General features: G+C 32.8%; 1 protein-coding gene across 3 annotated transcripts; it reads left to right on the top strand.

Moving 5' to 3' along the window:
• The first annotated feature begins 515 nt into the window (after nt 1-515).
• On the top strand, nt 516-20,854 carry LOC113555786. 3 transcript variants are annotated; one of them, XM_026960321.1, is made up of 9 exons: nt 516-990; nt 13,241-13,285; nt 15,878-16,941; nt 17,988-18,278; nt 18,418-18,785; nt 18,854-19,564; nt 19,635-19,821; nt 19,886-20,169; nt 20,217-20,854. In XM_026960321.1, the coding sequence occupies exons 1-8, from the start codon at nt 930-932 to the stop codon at nt 20,150-20,152; spliced, it is 2,994 nt and encodes a 997-aa protein (XP_026816122.1). In that variant the 5' UTR covers nt 516-929; the 3' UTR covers nt 20,153-20,169; nt 20,217-20,854. The 3 variants fall into 3 exon arrangements, with proteins under 3 accessions (XP_026816122.1, XP_026816120.1, XP_026816123.1); XM_026960319.1 differs by having other exon boundaries at nt 517-990; nt 20,235-20,853; XM_026960322.1 differs by lacking the exons at nt 516-990; nt 13,241-13,285 and adding an exon at nt 15,311-15,545 and having other exon boundaries at nt 20,235-20,853.
• The last annotated feature ends 212 nt before the right edge of the window (nt 20,855-21,066 follow it).

Genomic DNA, 21,066 nt, shown 5'->3' with positions numbered 1-21,066 from the left:
GTTCCGTGAGTAAAAGAAGTTGGGAAACACCGCACTACACGCACATTCTGTGTAGAGACTCCGAGCGCGCCCAAAGCGGTCAGTTCACCAAGGCGACAACGACGGCCGAGGAGTCGATCGGTTGTCCGACTTGCACGCCTGATAGCGCTGCGGTCGCGTGGCGTGCACGAGCACGGTGGCCGTCGGCGTGTTGCCGGCTGCGCGGGGGATATCCCGGAGTGTTTCCCAACAACACCGCCCCGTACCCGCCCGCCACGTCCGTCACGGCGATCCGGACCAACACGTGTTTATCGGGTACCGCGCACACGGCTTGACGGACGGGCGGAAACGGGCGCCACCGTTGTGCGCAAACCCCCGCCGCACCACCGGCCGCGCGACCAGACGATCGGAACGCGGCCCCGCCACCCGTCGACCGCGATCGCCCGTTACCACCGCCGCACCGACCGCCCGATGCCTTTCCCCCCGCGCGCGCACGTACGCTGTACCATAGTACAGTTGTAGTAGTAGTCGTCGTCGTCGTCGTCGTCGTCGTTATCCCCAAGTCCCGACTCCCGTGTACCGACGGTCTCGGCCACCAGTAGTAAACACTTGTTCAGTATGCGAGCACGCCGCTTATGTCGTTAGTGCTTCCGTCGGCTGATCAATTTTCTATATTTATCGTTGTCGTTCATTCGCTCTTCCTCCCCAAGAAGCTCGTTAATCGTTGTTTATCTAATGAAAATGTATTATTATTTTTACCGTTTATTTGTTGTTTTGTTTTTTCGTTGATTTTGATTTCGTTCTTTTCGGTACAACATACAGTACCTATTAAATATTGTTTTACGGTTCGATTGATGACTCCGGAATTATGGGCACAAACTGCGGTCATCACCGAGTACACTCTGCGCACACACAGTTGACGGTGACTTTTTTGGGAATCCGGGATCCGGATGTCTTTGGCATGTAAAACTATGCTGCGAAAAAGATTTCCAGGGGAAGTCCCTGTTAAATGTAAGTATCGAATTCGTCCTTCTTGTTGCATGACGATTGTACAATAACAATATACTGCTTAATGATATACACTTTTTACTGTATAGTGCACCGACTTAGAGTCGCGTGGATTAGAGTTCACTAAAATTATTCGGTAAAAATTAAATTTTTCCGGATGCCCGCGATAAGATTCAATCGAATGGATGCGGTGAAATTAAATATTAAATTGTCAAATTGTCTTTTTATCCGTCAGAGTGTACTAGTTATATGTAAATATGTATTCGAAAACATTTTAACGCTTCATTCTGTGTATGAGACCAATTATACCGAAGGTAAAAACTAAAAACGCAAATCAACCATACAGTATTAATACGTTACTGCGGCTTGCGAAACCCAATTTTGACCTTTAATCGCGTCTTTTTCTCATATTATGTTACGTTATTATCATAAACGTTGGCGGTCATTTTTCTCTTCGCCGCGGTTAATCGCTCTACCATAACACACGTCGTTGGTTCGACAACCACGACCACAACAACAACAACAACGACAAACGGTATATTATTGTTATTTATTATTGCGTCCTGTGTACATGTTTATATATATATACGTTTTTCTCGTTTGGTTTTCGACACGCGGTATATTGTATAGTTACCGTAGAAGTATGCACTGTAGTACTGTAGTACGCGGAGAAATGTGCGGATTCCCCCTGACCCGGTCCGACCGCCACACCACCTCCATCCGTTACACCGCCTCCACCGCTGCACCGCCGTCACATTGCCATGGCAGGCGCTGTGCGTGTGTTGTTATCCCCGGCACTGTCCGCCGCCACCTCATCGCCCTTCACTACCGTTCCCCCGGTCAAACGGGTCACGAGGAGTCCCCAGCGGAATCTTACTCACAACATACACACACACACACACACACACACATTATTCCCACGTTGCCGCTGTGCACAAAACACACACACACACACACACACACATACATATGTATTTATATACATACATATATGCGTGCATCATTATACAGTCGTCGTCTCCTCCTCCCCCTACCCCGCGTCACGGCCACGTCGTCGGCACCAAGGTTCCTTGTATTGCGTTATTGGCATATCGCGTCGTCGTCGTTCCTCTCCCCTCGCCGGTCGCCGCACACCGGTCGACCGCCCGACCCCTCCACACACCCACATTGTCGCCGCTATAACGCTAGCCACCGTCCCCGCGTCCTATTGCGGGGCCACGGGTCCGCCTTGCTCGAGCGCGCGCGCGTACACAAACGGCCAATGTTTACAACCGGGTTCTCCCGGGCACCTGTTCTCCGCCGCGTTTACGCATAAAATTGTGAATAACCCGCGAGACGCAGACAGTGAACGGCGGCGCGTATGCGTTACCCACACACACTCACTCGCCTACCACTTACGTGGCGGAGGCGCTCTCGTCTTCGGTGCGTGCGCGCACATGATAATATTATATTAAAAATAACAACAATATTATAATTTAATGTACAGGTATGTGTGTGTGTACACCTCTCGGTACGTGACGTAGCGCGGCGGCGCGCCGTAAACGATTGTAAACGCGCAACTATCACGCACGCGGTATATCGTATAGTAATAAATAATAATAATAATAATAATGCGTGGTTGCGTATCGGAACGAGCGGATACGAGAGGAGAGGGACATTCTAACAAGTGGTTTCGGCCCGATGAGTAATAATAATAACAGCGTACGGTTTGACGTTGTTCGAGACGATTTTCGGTTTCTGTTATACAGTGTTATTACTGCTGTACTATGCGTTTAATTGGTAAACAGCTATTACTTATCAGATATCACTCATCAGTTATTGATATTATTATAGCTTATTAGTCATCATACAACGCCGAACCATCACTGCAGGCCATTTTCTTGGACATTTTTTGAAATAAACGCGTTTGGGCTGCAACCGAATGGTAAAACGTACGTTACTCGTTAATTATACAATAATTTTACCTGTTCAACACAAATAATATTATAATGTGCAAACATGAAGCATTATTATCGACAAATTATAATAATATTGTACAACACGCTATGCCGCGTTATCGGAACGACGGTTTACCTCTTCAATTTATTACTCACACTAATTTGATATAGGTATACCTAGAGCTTGATTCATTATTATTTATATTATATAGCATGATCAGCAAACAATTGCTAAATCCATACAATTCACCGTCTAGAATTAAAAAGTGCATCTCATTTGTTTGTACAGTTGTACGGTTGTACCGATTATTCATATTCGTTATTCAGTGGTGTCTTAAACACTTGATTCACTCGATGAGTTGTTAAAAAAAAGTGCTTCATTCAGTCACCCTATTTTTTTTATTTTAAAGCGGACACGTTGAAATTAAATTGCTTAGAACATTCTGTAACGGGTGTTGCGGTTTCGAGTATTTTATTATAGAAATCATATTACGTGTCGTTTGTTTGAAATTGACTAAGCTATTATTTTTACACGTTCAATTGACAAAAAACATTTGCAGGTGAGTTACAAAACGTTTCAACGTGCAAACGTTTAAATGAATTACTAAATACAATTTTATTATTCAGCTCATTATGACGTAGTGTTACTACCCGCGTAATGTATTATTATTATCGCACGAATCGGAAGCTATCATGGCGAACGTGGTATATGCATACATCTTATTAATATTTATGCATTGTAATTTAAAATACTAATTTATGAAATATAGATATTTATGTTCATAGTATTTATAAATAATCATATTGTTTATTATTATTGTTTAATGTGTGTCGAGTGTTGACTGTCGAGCAAATTTCACGCGCTCTTTAGTTGTAATCGAAAATTCATACGGACATTGTACAAAGTCCTATTTATCAATACATTTTATTATTGTGTCGATAACTGTTTTCGAAATATCATCGTTCGGGTTTATTGTGATGCATACAACCGAGGTTATCGTTACAATATATACAAAGGTAACATTAAATCGGCCTTTGAGTTTTGACATGAAGATCTTACACTGCAGTATAAAAAACACGCACGACTACGTTTAGTGACTTAGTGTATAAAATGATATTATGTTGGACGAAAAAAAAAATTCTGTCCTTGATTCGAATGTTTAAATGAGTATATAATATTACCACGTTAAGGTATTATAAGTGTATAATAATTTACTTTTTAGTTTTTATAAGAATTGGACATGCGGGAGGGTGTTTTCTAAAAAGGTGCGGCGACCGTGTTATTGGTGTTACACACAGACTCACACACACATACACAACGGGTTTACACCGGATACATGCCGGGTGGTGGGTCGACCGGGCTCGGCTTGGAGAGAAGTAAGTGTACGGTCAACCGGTTTTCATTATCCGTGGACCGGACGGCGCCAGCCGCAACAGGAGGTGTACAAACAACGAGAGTTTCGTCTAGCCTCAGAACCGTCGGCACGGCTGTGCAGGCGACTCTGTACGGCGGTTGTCACCTCCACCACCGCGCCGCCGCAAGTCGACACTGTGCCCAACGGGTCAACGATATCATCGAACGCGCGTCATCGCCGCGCTTGGGTTTCCAGGGAAACGATTATTGATGCTTACGACTCACCAACTGCTTTTTATCCTACTTCTTCTACTTATCTGCTAAATACTTGTTTGATAAAAACCCACTCTTATATGATGCGATTGTTTTGTACACACCACCGTCATTTGACTTGCGCACGTGGACCCGCTGTTATGATTGCGTTTCCTGCTCAGCAGATTCCGTTGTCGTGTCGTGCTGTTTATTTCGTTGCATAAACCGTCAAGTCTACATACGTTCAGTGAAACTTCCATTGACTGACACATCCACTTAGCGACGTTTTTTATAAGCAAATTATATTCTTAATCAGTTAATCTTTCGAATGTCATCAAAATGTTATTGTTCAAGAGTGTCCAGTATTTAAAAGTTTTACTGTTTTTGATAAGTTAATGGCAGCGGTGAAGATAGTGTGAAGGTCCTCCTGTAAGATTTTATATTATAGATTGTAATTATTGTTCTTAAACGTGATAATTGATGTGGCAGTGGACAGGTGGTCGATTGGACTTCGGGTATATGCGTGTTGAGGAGTGATATTATTGTAAATAAATGCATTAGAATAATTTGTTGTTTATAATAATATAATCACGAACCACAGGCAACAGCAATACAATAGTATCGCCTTGTTATTGTTGTTGTTGTTGTTCTTATTATTATTATTATTATATATTGTCTATTTGTTAAGTTTTCGATTAGTAATTAGCTAGTAAGCTGATGCTTATAGATAAAAAGGTTCGTATAATTTAAAAAAAAATTATGTTATTGCCACACGAAAAATCATTGCTCTTCGAGAATTTATATTTTTTACCACTTAGCATGCCATTTTGAATTTCGGTTATGCTCTCTCACTTTAATCACGCCTATAAAATGATAATCTAAAATCAACCTTTATGCTATTCATTTCTCTCTATTCTATGACCTACGTTATGTAGTTTGAGTTGATAACTTAGAGACGATATAATACTATGGAGTAGCGACATTGAAATAAATATATTTAAGACTCAATATTCAATCATTAAACACGTATTGCATTTCCATACATTAAAAAAAATGGTCAATTATTAAAAATTATCTTTTATTATTTACACAAAATTATACGTTTATATTGTATATATAGTTTTCAATTCACAAATTACTATGTATGATTTATTAAAAATTCCTATTATATTTTAAATTAATAAAATACAAATAAATTTACGAAAAGATATTTTTTATTAGACAGTGTTAAATCATAATCATTATTATTAACATATTATATTTTGTTTGATTGTATATAATAGCTTAATTGGCTTATTATAATATATAATTTAACATTTTAATTAAAATAATATTAATTTAAGTTGGGATTAATTTTGAAAATAGTATACTTATTCGAGTTATATTATTTATTTTCAGTGATTTGCTTTCTGTTATGAACTGTATTTGATTGTATATTAGAGTTAGCTATTATACCTACTGTGTCATTTGCGTTCAGTAGAACTATGGATTTGTTTTAGTCGGAGTTTTAGTTAACATTAATTTATTCGAAATATTCGTATGTTTGTTGTTTATTTCCACACATTTTATTGTGTATTACATATAACAATTAGATTTTACCTTTGCTATATTTTTATTTTTATTTTTGTGCTTTATTTTTGATGATGTTCAATTGAATCGGTTCTAAATGAAATCTGAAATACTGCATCGCATTTGTATCATCGTCTAACGATGGTTCTTCTGCTAATCGTGATTCAAAGACTACACCCTTATAAATAATTAAATATTATTATTTTGTTATCCAATAGTCAACTCTTATTCGACCATGATTATACATCTATATTTAAATTGCATGTAATAGATATGTCGACGTGTTGCTAACAGTGACGTGTTGACCGTGATGTTGAAGGGCAGTTGCCCGGTCATTTATAAAGGGTGCGTATCGGGTGGCTGGGTTAATGGCTGCTGGATTTAGTAAGAAATTGTTATACAAGATTACCTAACTACATCATCTGAATTAATTTGATATTTAATAAGAATAATAATTTTAATAGTTAATCAAAGAAAACACATACATAGTAAATTAATACTTTAATTATAGCATTCAAAATAAAGTAACACTTTTTTGTTGTGTATAGTATTCTATATTCTACATAAGTAGTGGGTACTGGGTAAGAATCAAGGGGTGGTAGGTTATTCAAAAAATGAATTGCCCGATAAAATATTTCACTTCGCCACGCCACTGGTTGTTAATATCCGATGTACGTAATATGTTTATTTGTCTACGTATATATGTCTCATACACTACGCTGTATACATGATCTATTATGGCGATACATATTAGATATTATAATAATGATAATGAAAAAACATTCATTTATATATATAAATAACTAATTAGTCGCACTGTCGAGTACAGACGACTGCTGCCCGGTCCGGTAGCCCACAGACATGGTTTCGTAATTACGCATCCATTTTACATAATATGTTTGTTTTAAAAATCCATTTTCGTTTCACAATCGTCATATTAACGTAATTATATTATTATATACGCGCGCCACGATATAGTGTGGTGTATTAAACGCGAAGTGCGGCGAAGGTCACCTGTTGGCGGACTGTGCGTATTTTATAAAGCTCTTTATTATGTATTATATTTTGTATGTACCGTTCAGTTAAAAAAAAAAACGTTAAGGTTTTTTTATGCTGTATAGAAAGTAAACAGTCGATGCCGTTCCGATGGGTGAACGTGATGGTCGTGGAGGGGATCTGGATTGATGTTTTACTTGTATATCATATTATGATATTATAGTAGGTAGTATATACATATATACATTTTCGCGCCAACTTCAAATAGGCAACAAGACTTCACTTCGTAAATCAGCTGAGCGTTTAATCAACCTTTAACCTGTAGGTTACAACTGTTACAAGTCCTGACCAAAATGGTTACCTGATGCTGAGTATATTATACATATAGGCATAAAAAAAGAGAAAGTGATTCATTTTATTAATGACTACAATAATTTTCGATATAAACTTAAGTGTGATGCGTTACTCGGGGACAAATATTAAATTTAGGACATCTCGCACTAATGATTTGGGTATCCCACCTCCTTAATTGTAATAGGTATTCATATAGGTGTATACAAATAATGTACAATTTATTTAGTTATATAGTGTATGGGATACACATGGACATAATATTATGTCTATGGATATACACTTTTCTTGATTCTCATTGAATAGTTTATAATAAGGTACCTCGCCTATTGACAAGAGATTGCATTGTCCAGTATTGTAAAAAAACCTGTGTATGGAGGGAGAAAATGTCTAAATACCATTGTCCACGATAAGCGCGCTCGCGCGTGTTACGGAATGGAAATGTGGAATCGGTATAACATAATTTGTTATATTATAACGTGTATATATTGTGATTAAGAAAACGCTATCTTTTATAAGTAGATAGGTATATAATGATGTAAATATAATGTATAAATCATCAAGAACATTCATTTTTAATATATATAAATCATACTAAATTATAATACACATGTTTTAAATATTTAATACATTTTTTTTACGGGAGCGGTGAATAGAGTTTTACCGACTGAGTACGAAATGAGTCATTAAACCTTATATAACGAATTGAGTTCTGAGTTGTTTTAATTTTTTTTAAAACATATCAATTGAGCACGTTTAAATACTAACTGAATCCCATCAGGCGTCAGTCAAACTTTAAAAAAAAGTATCTTCCTTATCATTTTTTCCAACTTAGTAATATCACAAAAATGTTATAGCTATGTTTGATTAAAAATGATTTTTATGTTAATTTTAAAAAAATTGATAAATGTATATAATATATTATGTATATTCATGATATTAATAATGTCAAAATTCCCAGTTATCCTTATATATGTTATTAATTATAAGCTTATTATATTATTATGGTTTTTATCTGGCGAAAGTCATAAAAATGATATGAACGATATCACTTAACCGACTCTGTATTATACGTATATTTGTGGTTGATTTTATATTTTACTAAAAATAGTCCTAGAACTTAAAATATTTAATAAAATATACTAATTATTAGTATATTTATTGTTTATACTCAGGACTCTATTAGTTTATTTATACTTTATTTAGCATATTATTTTTTTCTCATCCAAAAGTGAAGACTCAATTAGTATGCATAGTTTTCACCAAATAATCTTTGGGGGCATCATCCCTACACCATTCTTAAGCTTATCTTCAAAAATTGTTTTTAATCTTACAAGATTTTCACGTTACATTTTATTATTGTCATTATTACTCAGAAGTATTGCAAGAGAGACCCAAAGTGTTTGAAGGGTTTGTCACATCTACAGTAAAATAAATAACAATATAAAATAATAAATTATGAGGGATTAGTGCCAGCTAAAATCAAAAAGAAAATAACTTGCACCAATGAATAAGGCCATGAATTAAGATAGTATTTACTTTTGTATATAGCATGTCAATTGAGTTAAACACTTTTAAAATTACAAATATAAATAGTTGACAGATAACCACAACAATGTTTAGTGTACAGCAGCTGCAGTATTTGAATTGTCGTGTGATCGATTTTAGTTAAAATTTGAAAAAAAAAATAAATAATAAAACACCTTTTATAAATTATACAAGTTAAAAAAATGATTAAGTGACGATAAAAGACTCTTTGATTTAAACATCTTGAGAGTTATCCCCCATCTTACACCATCCAAATTACCCTTATGTCTCCTTTTATAATTGAGTAGATTTAGTTTTAAACAAAAATCATAATATATTTAAGGAACTAAAAGAGCAATTAACTAGAATGGAAAGTTGGAGTTGTAACCCAACTTACGGGCTGAAAAAAAATATTAAACAAACAATTTTTATAGGTTTCTGATGAATATAATTATTAGTAAAATTTAAGTTTTATTTATTGACTTAAGTGCGTTAACAGTGTGATGAAATTATAATTGTATATCAGTTAGATATATTAATAATAATTAATGATTTAGGTACATAAAGTGTTAAACACGCTAGTTACTAATAACTAATAAATTAATAATTAAAAACATCTGCAGTATGAAAGCGAAATCTGTTAATAATAATAATAATAATAATAATAGGTTTTTGTTTTTATGATTAGTTCGAACAAAATGATATATAAGATATTTTACTTTATTATTACTTAGAACGTAATATTTCACATATGCATGAGTAAAAAACTAAAATATGATCTGCGTAAACGAAAACTACGTTTATTTTGTGAAGTTTATCGTAGCTATTATTTATGGGCACACTCGTATTTCTGTCTATACTTTGATTCTTTATTAATGTAAATATCAATTTTTTTTTTTTTTTTTAAATAAGTTTATTTACAATCTATACATAAGTGTATAATGAGTAAGTGTGGTGACAGAGTAAGTAAGTAACATATAAAAATAACAAGAGAAGGAAGGCTCCCAGCAGTGCCACCTGACCAGAAATTAGGGTTTGAGTTTATTTAATTAATGTTTTTTTTTTTTTTTTTTAGTTTAGTTAGGTGTTGAGGAGATCTCTTGGCCATTGCCTTTTTAATCTTCTAGGAATGATAGAGGTAGAGGATAAACTTTTAATGATGGAGTTTGAATGAGCGCGGAGCGTTGAGTGGAATTTTGAATAATAAGATTTGGCTAAGTCGTTAAGGATTGGCATGTTCAGATCTTTATGGAGGTTTTTATTGGTAACATACCAAGGGGCAGAGGTTATTAGGTGTAGGCTTATGATTGGAATGCTTGGAGGGTTTTAGTGTTTGATGGTTTTGCTGGCCCCCATAGTTGAATGCCGTAGTATAGCCAAGCCGGACGGATTATCGATTTGTATATCGTAAGTTTGTTGGTTAAGGAAAGTTTTGATTTTAATAGGGGTCTCAAAAGGTGAAGTCTGGAGTTCACTGATTTACGTTTTTGTTTAATATGCGAGCTCCAGTTAAGGCATTTGTCGAATATTAGCCCTAGGTATTTAACTTCGTCTGACGAAGGACTTACTAGGTTGTTAAATGTGACAGGAGGGCAAACAAATTTGCGCAATGTAAAAGTTACATGAGTAGACTTCGTTTCGTTTATTTTTATTTTCCACCGTTTTGTCCATAGATTTATCATGTTAAGGTGACTTTGGATCATCTGACAAGCGGTTGCAGAATCCTGGTGTGATGCTGAAATTAGTGTGTCATCGGCATATGTACCAAGAAAAGTGAAGGGTGTTTTGGGGATGTCGTGAGTGAACACAGAATATAGAAAGGGAGCGATATCACTACCTTGGGGGACACCTGCACTAATACGATGGCTGGTTGAATAGCTATTTTTTAAACGAACCTTAAAGGAGCGGTCAGATAAGTAAGATTTTATTAATAAGAAATATGGTGCTGGGAGAAACTTCTTTAGTTTGTAGAGTACCCCCTCATGCCAGACCCGGTCAAAAGCCTGTGAGACATCCAGAAACACAGTAGGGCAGAATTCTTTCTTCTCCAGTGCGTTGGAGATTTTGTCGACAGTGCGATGAAGTTGGTGGATAGTTGAGTGATGAGCTCTAAAACCGAACTGGGTGTGTGGGATGATGTTAGCTTCAGTGGCTGAAATATCAATTTAAAAATGTTTTATACGCAATATGTAATTTGTCTAATATGAAGAGTAAGTAAGCAGGTAAGTTATATTAAAATATTATTTGAGCGCGGGCTGTACTTTGGGTATGCATTAGTGAACAAATTACAATTAAAAAAAAAATTAGAGCATACTTATACACACAAATTAATCATGAAAATTGTGTTTAACAAATAAACACACTTTGGCAATAGGCCTAAAAACATTTATTATTTTAGTATAAAATAATGTGTACAAATATTTTAATATAGGAAAAGTTGAATAATTATAACTTTATAATAAATGGTTTAGCTCTTTGAAAGTTTGAAAATATGTTCGATTACAAATAAATTGACAATAAAGTGTCTAATTTAACAATAAAAGACATGTCTCGGAGTCCCCAAAAGTCGTTTAAAATCTAACTGGATGTCATACGCGTAGATATTATAATTTAGTTCGAATATATATAAATTATTTATAGAATCACTTAACACAATTCTACGCCCGCAGATAAATATTCTATTGTAATATATCCTATTAACCTAACCTTTCATTACATATCGTCCGTACTGTGTTGTACCTAAAAAAATACGATTTTAAGTTTTCAAGTATTATAATGCCTTATTTGTTTTTAATTTTCTTTTACGTTGAGGAAAACATAAACGACAAACTCTTATTGTAGAAGCATTCGGAATTATAATATCGAAACTACGTTGGTACATTTTTTAGCCGTAGTCGTGTTGCACTGCAAAGATAGTAAAATACGCGAATGTACACACTAACTGAACCGTAATTGTACGTACGTCATATCATATATATATAATTATTGTTTATGAATGGAAAATGGGAATGGAATGCGTATAAGGCGTATAAATAACATAATAATAATAATCGATAATAAACTAGGGTTTCAATCATACTATAATATTATGTTGTCATTAAAAGCGCCGGAAAATAATTGTAATTACAATGAGTTCCGATTCAAAAGACTTTAGTAGATCAGCCTTTACCCGAAAACCGAAGATGGTCGTTGGCGAAAAATTCCATCCATTGGCGCTCAAACCCGAAACAGTCAAAACGTCCCCCGGTCGTCGTCTTGAGTTTAGTAACGTCGCATATCTATTACTATCATCATCGTCGTTGTTATTATATTATTATATCTTGTCGCGGGTGCGTGTGCGTAGGCAGTTGAGGACAGATGGTAGGTAAACCGGTTCTCGCCGATACAGTCTTACTGCACGCGCCGATCCGGGAATACAGAAATGAAAAGGATTAATAACGTAAAATAAAATAAAAATTTAAACCTGTCGCGAGATCGTTCGGTGTTACTTTTTCTTCCTGAACTGCGTACGAATAGGAAAATAATATCTTCACAGTGTGATGTATTACGACCCGTATATTACGATAGATCTTTTATGATCATAATAAAACATCTCTTATTCGTCTGTATCGTTTGTTGTTACCTATAATCTCGTCTTGCGCCGAACGGAACAATCGCGCTGTGAAATTGTTCAACTCCGTCACATACACTACTAGAAACAAATACACGCGATAATCATTTTAATAATATGATTGCAATTTGTAGTACAACGATGGATCCGTGGACAGTGTAAAATGTTTTCGTATACACTCTCAAATACCATAGGTTTTTATTTTCTAGGCAGTGTTTATATTGTTGTTGTTTTTGGCCGAGATCGGACTGACCGCCCGAAAGTCGAATTCGGTCGGCGGTGGTGTGATGCACTGCACTTGCACGTAGGTGGTGCAACGACGGTTGACAGCGTAATATGTATATTGTCCGCAACGGAGGTGAGCTCGTGGGGTATTTGAATAGTATTCTTTCTTTTCACTCGACAACGACGCTAATATTAGCTTTTGGCTCGTTTAAGTTATGCGCGCGCTCTGCCCACGTACCCGAATGCGTATGTATATACTCGCGCAGCGGTGATTATTATATATTATTGTATATTATATACACTAAATAATGTTCGCGCGTACAATTCCATTGACCTCGCCAAGTTCGTCGTATACGCTACATATTATTTCTGCTTAGTCCTAATATTGTTATGATTGGTATTTATAAATTGTGTTTGCTTTTTACGTTTCAGTGGACGATACGATCGAGATGAGTCCCAGCAATAACGAGAACAAAAGTGAGTTGTAAAAGATTTATCTACAATAATACATTTATAAAATATTACACATAAATATATTTATAAATTACAATACACTCGTGTATATTGCGTTTTTATCTGTTAAGTGTGAGTATGACCCACAAGTCAGTAGTCAGTAATAACAATCTGATTAGTTTACCCAGTGGCTGATAAATCAAGCTCTCTAGTAGCCTATGGGTTACTATACTATAATATACTGTATACTGGCCCACAAATTTTTCTTGCACATTGTCAAAATGATATGAATGAAAAATATTTTTGATTTTTTTACAATGTATAAGTATTACTTTTATTCTCATTTTCGGGGAAAAAACTATTATAGATAATAAATATTCTAAACGCAAACACTATTTGATAATCCATGCTATTTTTTTTACAGTAAACACATGGGTACTGTAACAATCTAAGTACTGACAATTTATACAAGGTGCATACTATTCACATGAATATAATAATAGACATATACCTAGTACCTACAATAGTACATATAATATTTTTTTTGTTTTTAGTTTGTATTTAAAATTATAAGTTAATTACAATTTTAAGCTGACAACATTAAGAGCCTTTTACAACGTGGACAGGGGGACGTGATAAATGATAATATTATTGATATAGAGTCATAGAGGAATATAGAAAAATTACGTATCTAACTATGAAGCATTAGCATTTAAATATAAGTGACTAAGTGAGAAGTACTCAAACTTAATGAGAATGTAATTTTAATAATTTAATACATACTATTAATTTTTATATAAGTAGTGTGTATTTCAAATGATATTAGCTTAACATAAATTGAAATGTATTTTTGTTACCTAGTTAAAATTGTTTAATTATTAAATGTACCTATATAGTAGATACTGCGATATATGTAGAACAAAACTATATAGTTTATATACTTGAGTGAAATGATTATAGGTACTTTGATTTTAATAGCTCATTATTGTATTAACGTAATTACGCACATATCATGTGTAGTAACCAATAGGCATTTTAACCAAGAGGGGATTTAAAGCTAAATTGTTATCTGCGTCTGTATAATCTCAATTACATCTTACATCACGTGGTAAAATTATATTCTGTATAAGTACTTAGTTCCAACCGGTGAGCTTCAGACTAATATTACAGTAAAAGTTATTGATGAAATTGTTGTTCTAAAATATTATAATTTGTAATAAAATAATAAAATACTTTTTGTTTTTTACTTATATATATATATATAAAATTTTTATTAAATAATGATGTTACCAATAATAATATAAAATCATTTTTACAATTTAAAAATAAGTAAATTAATAGGCTTTAGCTTTAAATTGTTTAATTGTTAGGTCAATAATTCCTATCATTCTAATAAGTAAATATATATGTGCAGTGTGCACTCGACATTGTATAATTTACTATGTATTTATTTCTAAATCTTGATGAGAAAACAAACTTAACATATTTTTTTTAGCGTGTTTGTTTTGATTTTCAGATACACATAGATATACATCTAATTGATTTTATTTTAATATTTTACAATAAAAATAATATATGTATTAACTATTTGTCATTTGACATTAGATTATGGTTAATGATATAATTAATCGATTAGAAACTAGTATAGTACCATTCGTACTTACCTACCTATGGCTGTATTACATAATATAATATAATATATAATATTCTTATTACTTATATTATATTATGTTATAAAATAATTAAATAAACTATTATGTATACATTAATAAGTATAAGTTTTATAAATGGTAATATTTAACAATCCAATACGTTAATCACTAATCAAGAATGATCACTATTCACCAATAATCTTTTTTTTTTTTTTAAATAGAAATATTATCATTATATTTTTTTAAATATTAAAAATATTGTAATGGTAATATAATAAAAGATGGTTTACTCATTTTAAATACTCATAAAATCATAACATAGGTAATATTATAATAATTTATGAGTTAAGATTTTAAATTAGTTATTATTTTATATTTCTCTCGACAGCAGCTGCTATTTACTGTATATTTCATGTATATAACATTGGTTTATACATATTCTCGTGAATGAGAATATGAGACTGACGTCGAACACCAAATTTATGTGATATAAAGTGAAGGAAACAAATTTGAATAGCTTCAAAGCATTGCACATGAATATTGTCAGAGGGTAACCCAGATTATAGAATTATATTCTTGAGTAGAAGGAACTGGACATCTGGTTAAAAGTACAAAGTTTTTAAAGTTATGAGGTTAGTAAAATCTTTACACCACGTTACAATATTTACTAATGAATCCTGGAATCGATGACGATTTTTTTGGAAATATTTTAATAATGCCTTGAAAGATAGAGTTGAGTCAAATGTTAAAACTTTAATCACGAATTTCTATCACTCTATGCAGCAAAATACTATATAAATCATAAAGAAGTTATTAGGTAATAGGTGTCCTTAGAAATTGTAGAATGTAGTTATATCAAATTGTTTATTTGATAATCAAATTTTTTAATAATTTCATAGAATCATACCTTACTACTTATATACGTTATGTATTATATGAATATATATATTTTTTATTTTTTTAGACGTAATGTGTCACTCTGACAAATCTTCGCCTTCGGCCCCCTTATCGGGTGGAAACTACTTACATAAGAAATTCAAAAAAATTGCCACGGCGGACGATTATCCTGAAGTTGCTATTCCTGCGCCTGTGATGTCTACTGATGAATATTCTCTTGAAGGTGTATGGCGACATAAATGTCCATATTGTAAAACTGTATGCACTAAGCCAAGTGCGCTTGCTAAACATTTACAAGTGCACTCCGATGAACGTCCTTTTCCATGCGAAACGTGCGGATTTGCTTTTAAAACAAAGAGCAACCTATCGAAACACTGTAAATCCCAATCCCATACAGAACGGCTAGCAAAAGAAGAACCAGAAGAGGTAAAACCAAAAATATACAAACCAAAATTTCGTACGGCCTCAATACACACAAAATCAGAAGAATTAAATACACCAGAAGACTATTCCGAACCAGTTTCTGAAATGGTTCAAGTATTACCAAATAAACAAGAAGAAGATTCTTCTCAACCTTTGAATCTGTCTGTGGTAGATGCAGTTAAAAAATGTCAGCAAAAAATGTCTCCTGTTGCAGTAAATGGTCAAACCGAGCTAAAAGGTGTATATAAGTTGCTGTTGAACCAAATAATTAAATGTAATGAGAATAAGGAACAGCCTTTTTGTGAAATGTGTGGCTTAAAATTTAATAGTCAAGAAGACTTGGTCAGACATATTTGTGATCGAAGTCCAAATGTAGTTAAATATCCAGAGTCCAAGACTGTAGCCATGCCACTCCCATCACCAGGACCATTGTTAGGGCGTACACCATTAGTTGAGTTTCACAGACCAAAGGAACCTGATGTACAAAAACCAGTCGTTTTGCGCGTCGGTAACTTGATACAACAACAGGAAATGATTGCCATCTTCCAAAGTAGTCGTGCTGTACCTTTTGTGCCAGGTATTCCAGGACCACATACAGCAATACCTCATCAACTCCGACCTCAGTATGAACTGAAACAGACTGATCCTCCACCTCCGAAGAAACCAAAAGTAGATGACAAATTTATTGTTTCAACATCTCATTACCAGGTAATAATAGTGCATATTGATTAATTAATTGGGGTATTGGGTATATTCAATTATACTTCTATTATTATTATTATTTTTTTTTAAAGTATAAGAACATTTTTATACAAAATATTATTTTATATTATGTATAAATATTTTTAAATTTGGAATTTATCCAAATATTAGAATGTTGAGTTAATTCTCAGGGTTATATAACAAAATATGATTATAGTTAAATAGCTTATTAAATTATTTTATTTGTTATTCATTTTGTATACTTTTTTAATTTAAACGAACTAAATTTATTTATTCATATGGTTTTATGAATCATTTAATCAAATTCAATTCTTACTTAATATATAAATTATTAAAAAAAATAAATTGAATTATGATTCATTTAATCTTTCAATGAATCTATATTAATAACTAAAACATTTTATTATAATGTATTTTATGTTTAAATTTTTCTCAAATATTAATGTAAATGAATTGTACAACATAATAACAAATTAATAATGATATAAATGTTTAAATGTTTATAATTTCTTACTAATAAGACAGACATTTAACCAAAGCAAATAAGTTTTACATATATATGCTATATGAAAATGGTAATAAATTTTAGAAAAATAATAAGTTTTTAATTTCAATAACTATTAATAAACATTAAACATTTATCATCATTTATTCTTAATTTTAAGCAATCAGTCTTTTAATATTATTTAAGATATTATATTAGCTGTTGACATTGAAGTTAATAGTGCTAGTATGGTTTTGATAACCAGTAATTGATGTAAGGTATACCTATGATTTTATATTTTGTGACCCAGTCATCATCACCTTGAGTAATGGTTCAATAATATATTGTTGATATGAAGTCAAACACGTATGGCACGTTATATATTATAAAAAAAAATTTTACTGAATTGTATATTGTATTTGTATTATTGAACCCAACAAGACCTATTTATGATAAATATTAATGGTTCTATTTTCTCAAAAGAATTATATTTTACACAATTTATACTCATTTAATAACTTGGTGTTACAAACAACATTTTTTTTAGATTACAACAACTACTACAATTACTAGTACAGTGGCCCAAAAATTTGTACGACCAACGTCATTAGCATTCAAACCAGGAACATTCAGTACTAACCGTATGCTGCCTATGGTTAGTCCAGATACTCCAAGACCAAAAAAGAGCTACCAACAATTATATCTTAATGGCCATGCATACACTTATTTGGGTTTAAAGTGTACGACAAGAGTATTTTTTTGTACTCTGACCAAATGTCAACCCACATATACAATTCTTCCGGAAGTTAATACTATATCAATGTACTCAAATTGGAAGGTATATAAATATTGATAAACTACTATAAATTACTTTATTACATATATGTAATAACACTAATAATAAATTTTTATAGTTATTATTTTGCTGTTATATGAATATATATTAGTTGAATTATAAATGTACATTTTACATATAGATTTGTTCCGATATGGGAAGTAATGTGCTGGGTGTTAGAGGTATGGATTTATATGACTCAAGTCAGCGTAACCACAGATATATACAAGCTGGTCAATCTCATGATTACATAGTTGCTCATTCATCTTACAAGCATCAAAAATTGCCTGATCAAACCAGTAAAGTTGAAACTAACTCTTTGGGTAAATTAAAGATCTGCCCTGGAGGCTTTGAATCCAACGAAGATTATGTATATGTTAGAGGCAGGGGAAGGGGGCGATATGTATGTGCTGATTGTGGAATTCGCTGTAAAAAGCCTTCAATGCTCAAGAAACATATCAGAACCCATACTGACTTAAGGCCATATACTTGTACGCAATGTACTTTCAGGTAATATCTATTGAAAAATAAGTAGTTATATGACATATATTTAAATAATATTTATTTTATTTTTATAGTTTTAAAACTAAAGGCAATTTGACAAAACATATGAAGTCAAAAGCACATTTCAAAAAAGGAGTTGAACAGGATCAAAATCCAATGTCCATGGATGATATTAAACAACTTGATTCTGAAGATATGGAAGACTACTCTGAAGATAATATGGACGAAGACGATGATATTGATGATGAAGATGATGAAGAGGAAGCAGTAGATAGACATGGGTGGCGTAAAACTCAATCTGATTTTGATGCTGCACGTTCATTATTAAGACTTTCACAAATCTGCCCATCACAAATACCTCAGTCAAATCACGCGAAAGCTGGTATATTGCCTTATGATCACCGGCCTGTATCATATCCATATCAATCTCCTTTAACACTGACTGAGTCTGAACTAAAAAATAATCATCAGTATCAGAAACAAATTAGTCCACCTTTACAATCTGGAAGCAGTCTCTTAGTATCATCATCATCTGTTCCACCTACAACTGTTTTTAATAACCTAGAGGTAATTCAAAAAACACCTGCAGATTTGAGGCATAATGTAAATGCGATTCTTAGTAGTCCAAAAGCCACGGTTAATAAACCAATGGATCTTTCACGTTTTGGAGGCAGTAATGAATCAGAACAAATAAATAAACCACAAGTAATATTGCAGTCCCCCAAAAAACCTAAAGCATTGTTTCGACAACCTACAACAAATGGTCCATCACAAAAATATACCAGGTATTTTTGTCATACTTTATAGTAAAAATACTTAGTATAACTATTACTAATAAATATTTTTGCATTTTAGTATTCTAGAAGATGGGCGGAGTAAGTGTATGGTGTGTGATAAGGTATTCAATAAGCCTAGTCAATTACAATTGCACATTAATATACATTATTTCGAACAACCATTCCGATGTGAAGGCTGTAAAGAATCATTCCGAACTAAACATTTGCTTCAAAAACATTTGGACTCTATCTCACATTTGAATAAGGTGAGGATTATTATATTTAATTCTTTTTAATCTATAATTTTTAATTATTATTAATTATCTTAAGGTGAATATGATGTCCACTCAAGGGCCCATTGTTAAAAATCCAAGACCATTTGAATGTGCTGATTGCCAAGTTGGTTTTCGAATTCATGGACATTTAGCTAAACATTTACGGTCTAAAATGCATATACTTAAATTGGAATGTTTGGGGAAAATACCATTTGGAACATATGCTGAAATTGAACGCTTAGGGTTGAATTTAAATGATATTGATACTACTGACTGTGACAGTGCGTTAAAGAGTTTACAAGCCAGCCAAAAAGCCACATAACAATATAATCAATCAGAGTGAGTTTTTATTAAGTTTATTAAACAGGAATGTAAATAATGATTAGTCTTAATGCATTTTCTAGGTCAATGTTAAAAATTGGTTAAATTTTTGTGTGGAAATTTTTTAAAGCGCTCAATGTGAAAAAAAAGACTGATCTCTAGAGTTCGAAGGATTGAACAACTAGAAAAATGTGATAACACGAGAACTACCTAAGAGGTATATCAAAGGGATTTCGGCCTAATCACAGACTACAACTGACTAACTGAGCGGTTACACATTTTTTACTCAACCTATTATTATAAATACTAATCTATACTTATATTTATAATATTTGAAAACTGGGTATGTAATAAAGAATTTGGAAAACTATGCATAAGAAATAAGTTTTAATGTATTTAAGTAAGAATATATATTATACATATAGTAAATAGTAATGTAGTCCAATTAAATTTGGTCAAAATTGTATTTATTGTACTAGCAAGACAAGTGAACATGTAACCTGTTAAATGATGTCAATTCTCATGATGATCTTCCTTAAATTTGTGTTTTGGTTTTTATTTTTTTAGGGATTTGATTTAAATATTTAACTATAGGTAATTATATTATATACTTTTTTTTTTTTGTGGCAACAATAATGCTGTTGAATTGTGGCTATATGTATTATTTTTTGATCTACTGTTACTGAAATTTGATAATATCTATTGATAAACTGATATAATTCAAATAAATTCAGTAACTGTTGAAGAACATAAATGTTTTATGATTTTTAATAAACTATCATCAGTTTACAAATTGTTTGGAAAATTAATTTTTATTACATTGTTTTATTAATTTTTTCTTTTTAGTTCATTGTCTTAGGAAACTTCATAAATAAATTATGCTTTATACAGTGGCATAACTAGGATTTACAATGA

Source organism: Rhopalosiphum maidis, chromosome 4 (assembly GCF_003676215.2).
Source record: "Rhopalosiphum maidis isolate BTI-1 chromosome 4, ASM367621v3, whole genome shotgun sequence".
In the NCBI taxonomy this organism is placed as follows: Eukaryota; Metazoa; Arthropoda; class Insecta; order Hemiptera; family Aphididae; genus Rhopalosiphum; species Rhopalosiphum maidis.
The sequence above is the reverse complement of the archived record's forward strand: the minus strand, read 5'-3'. Positions and strand labels throughout refer to the sequence as shown.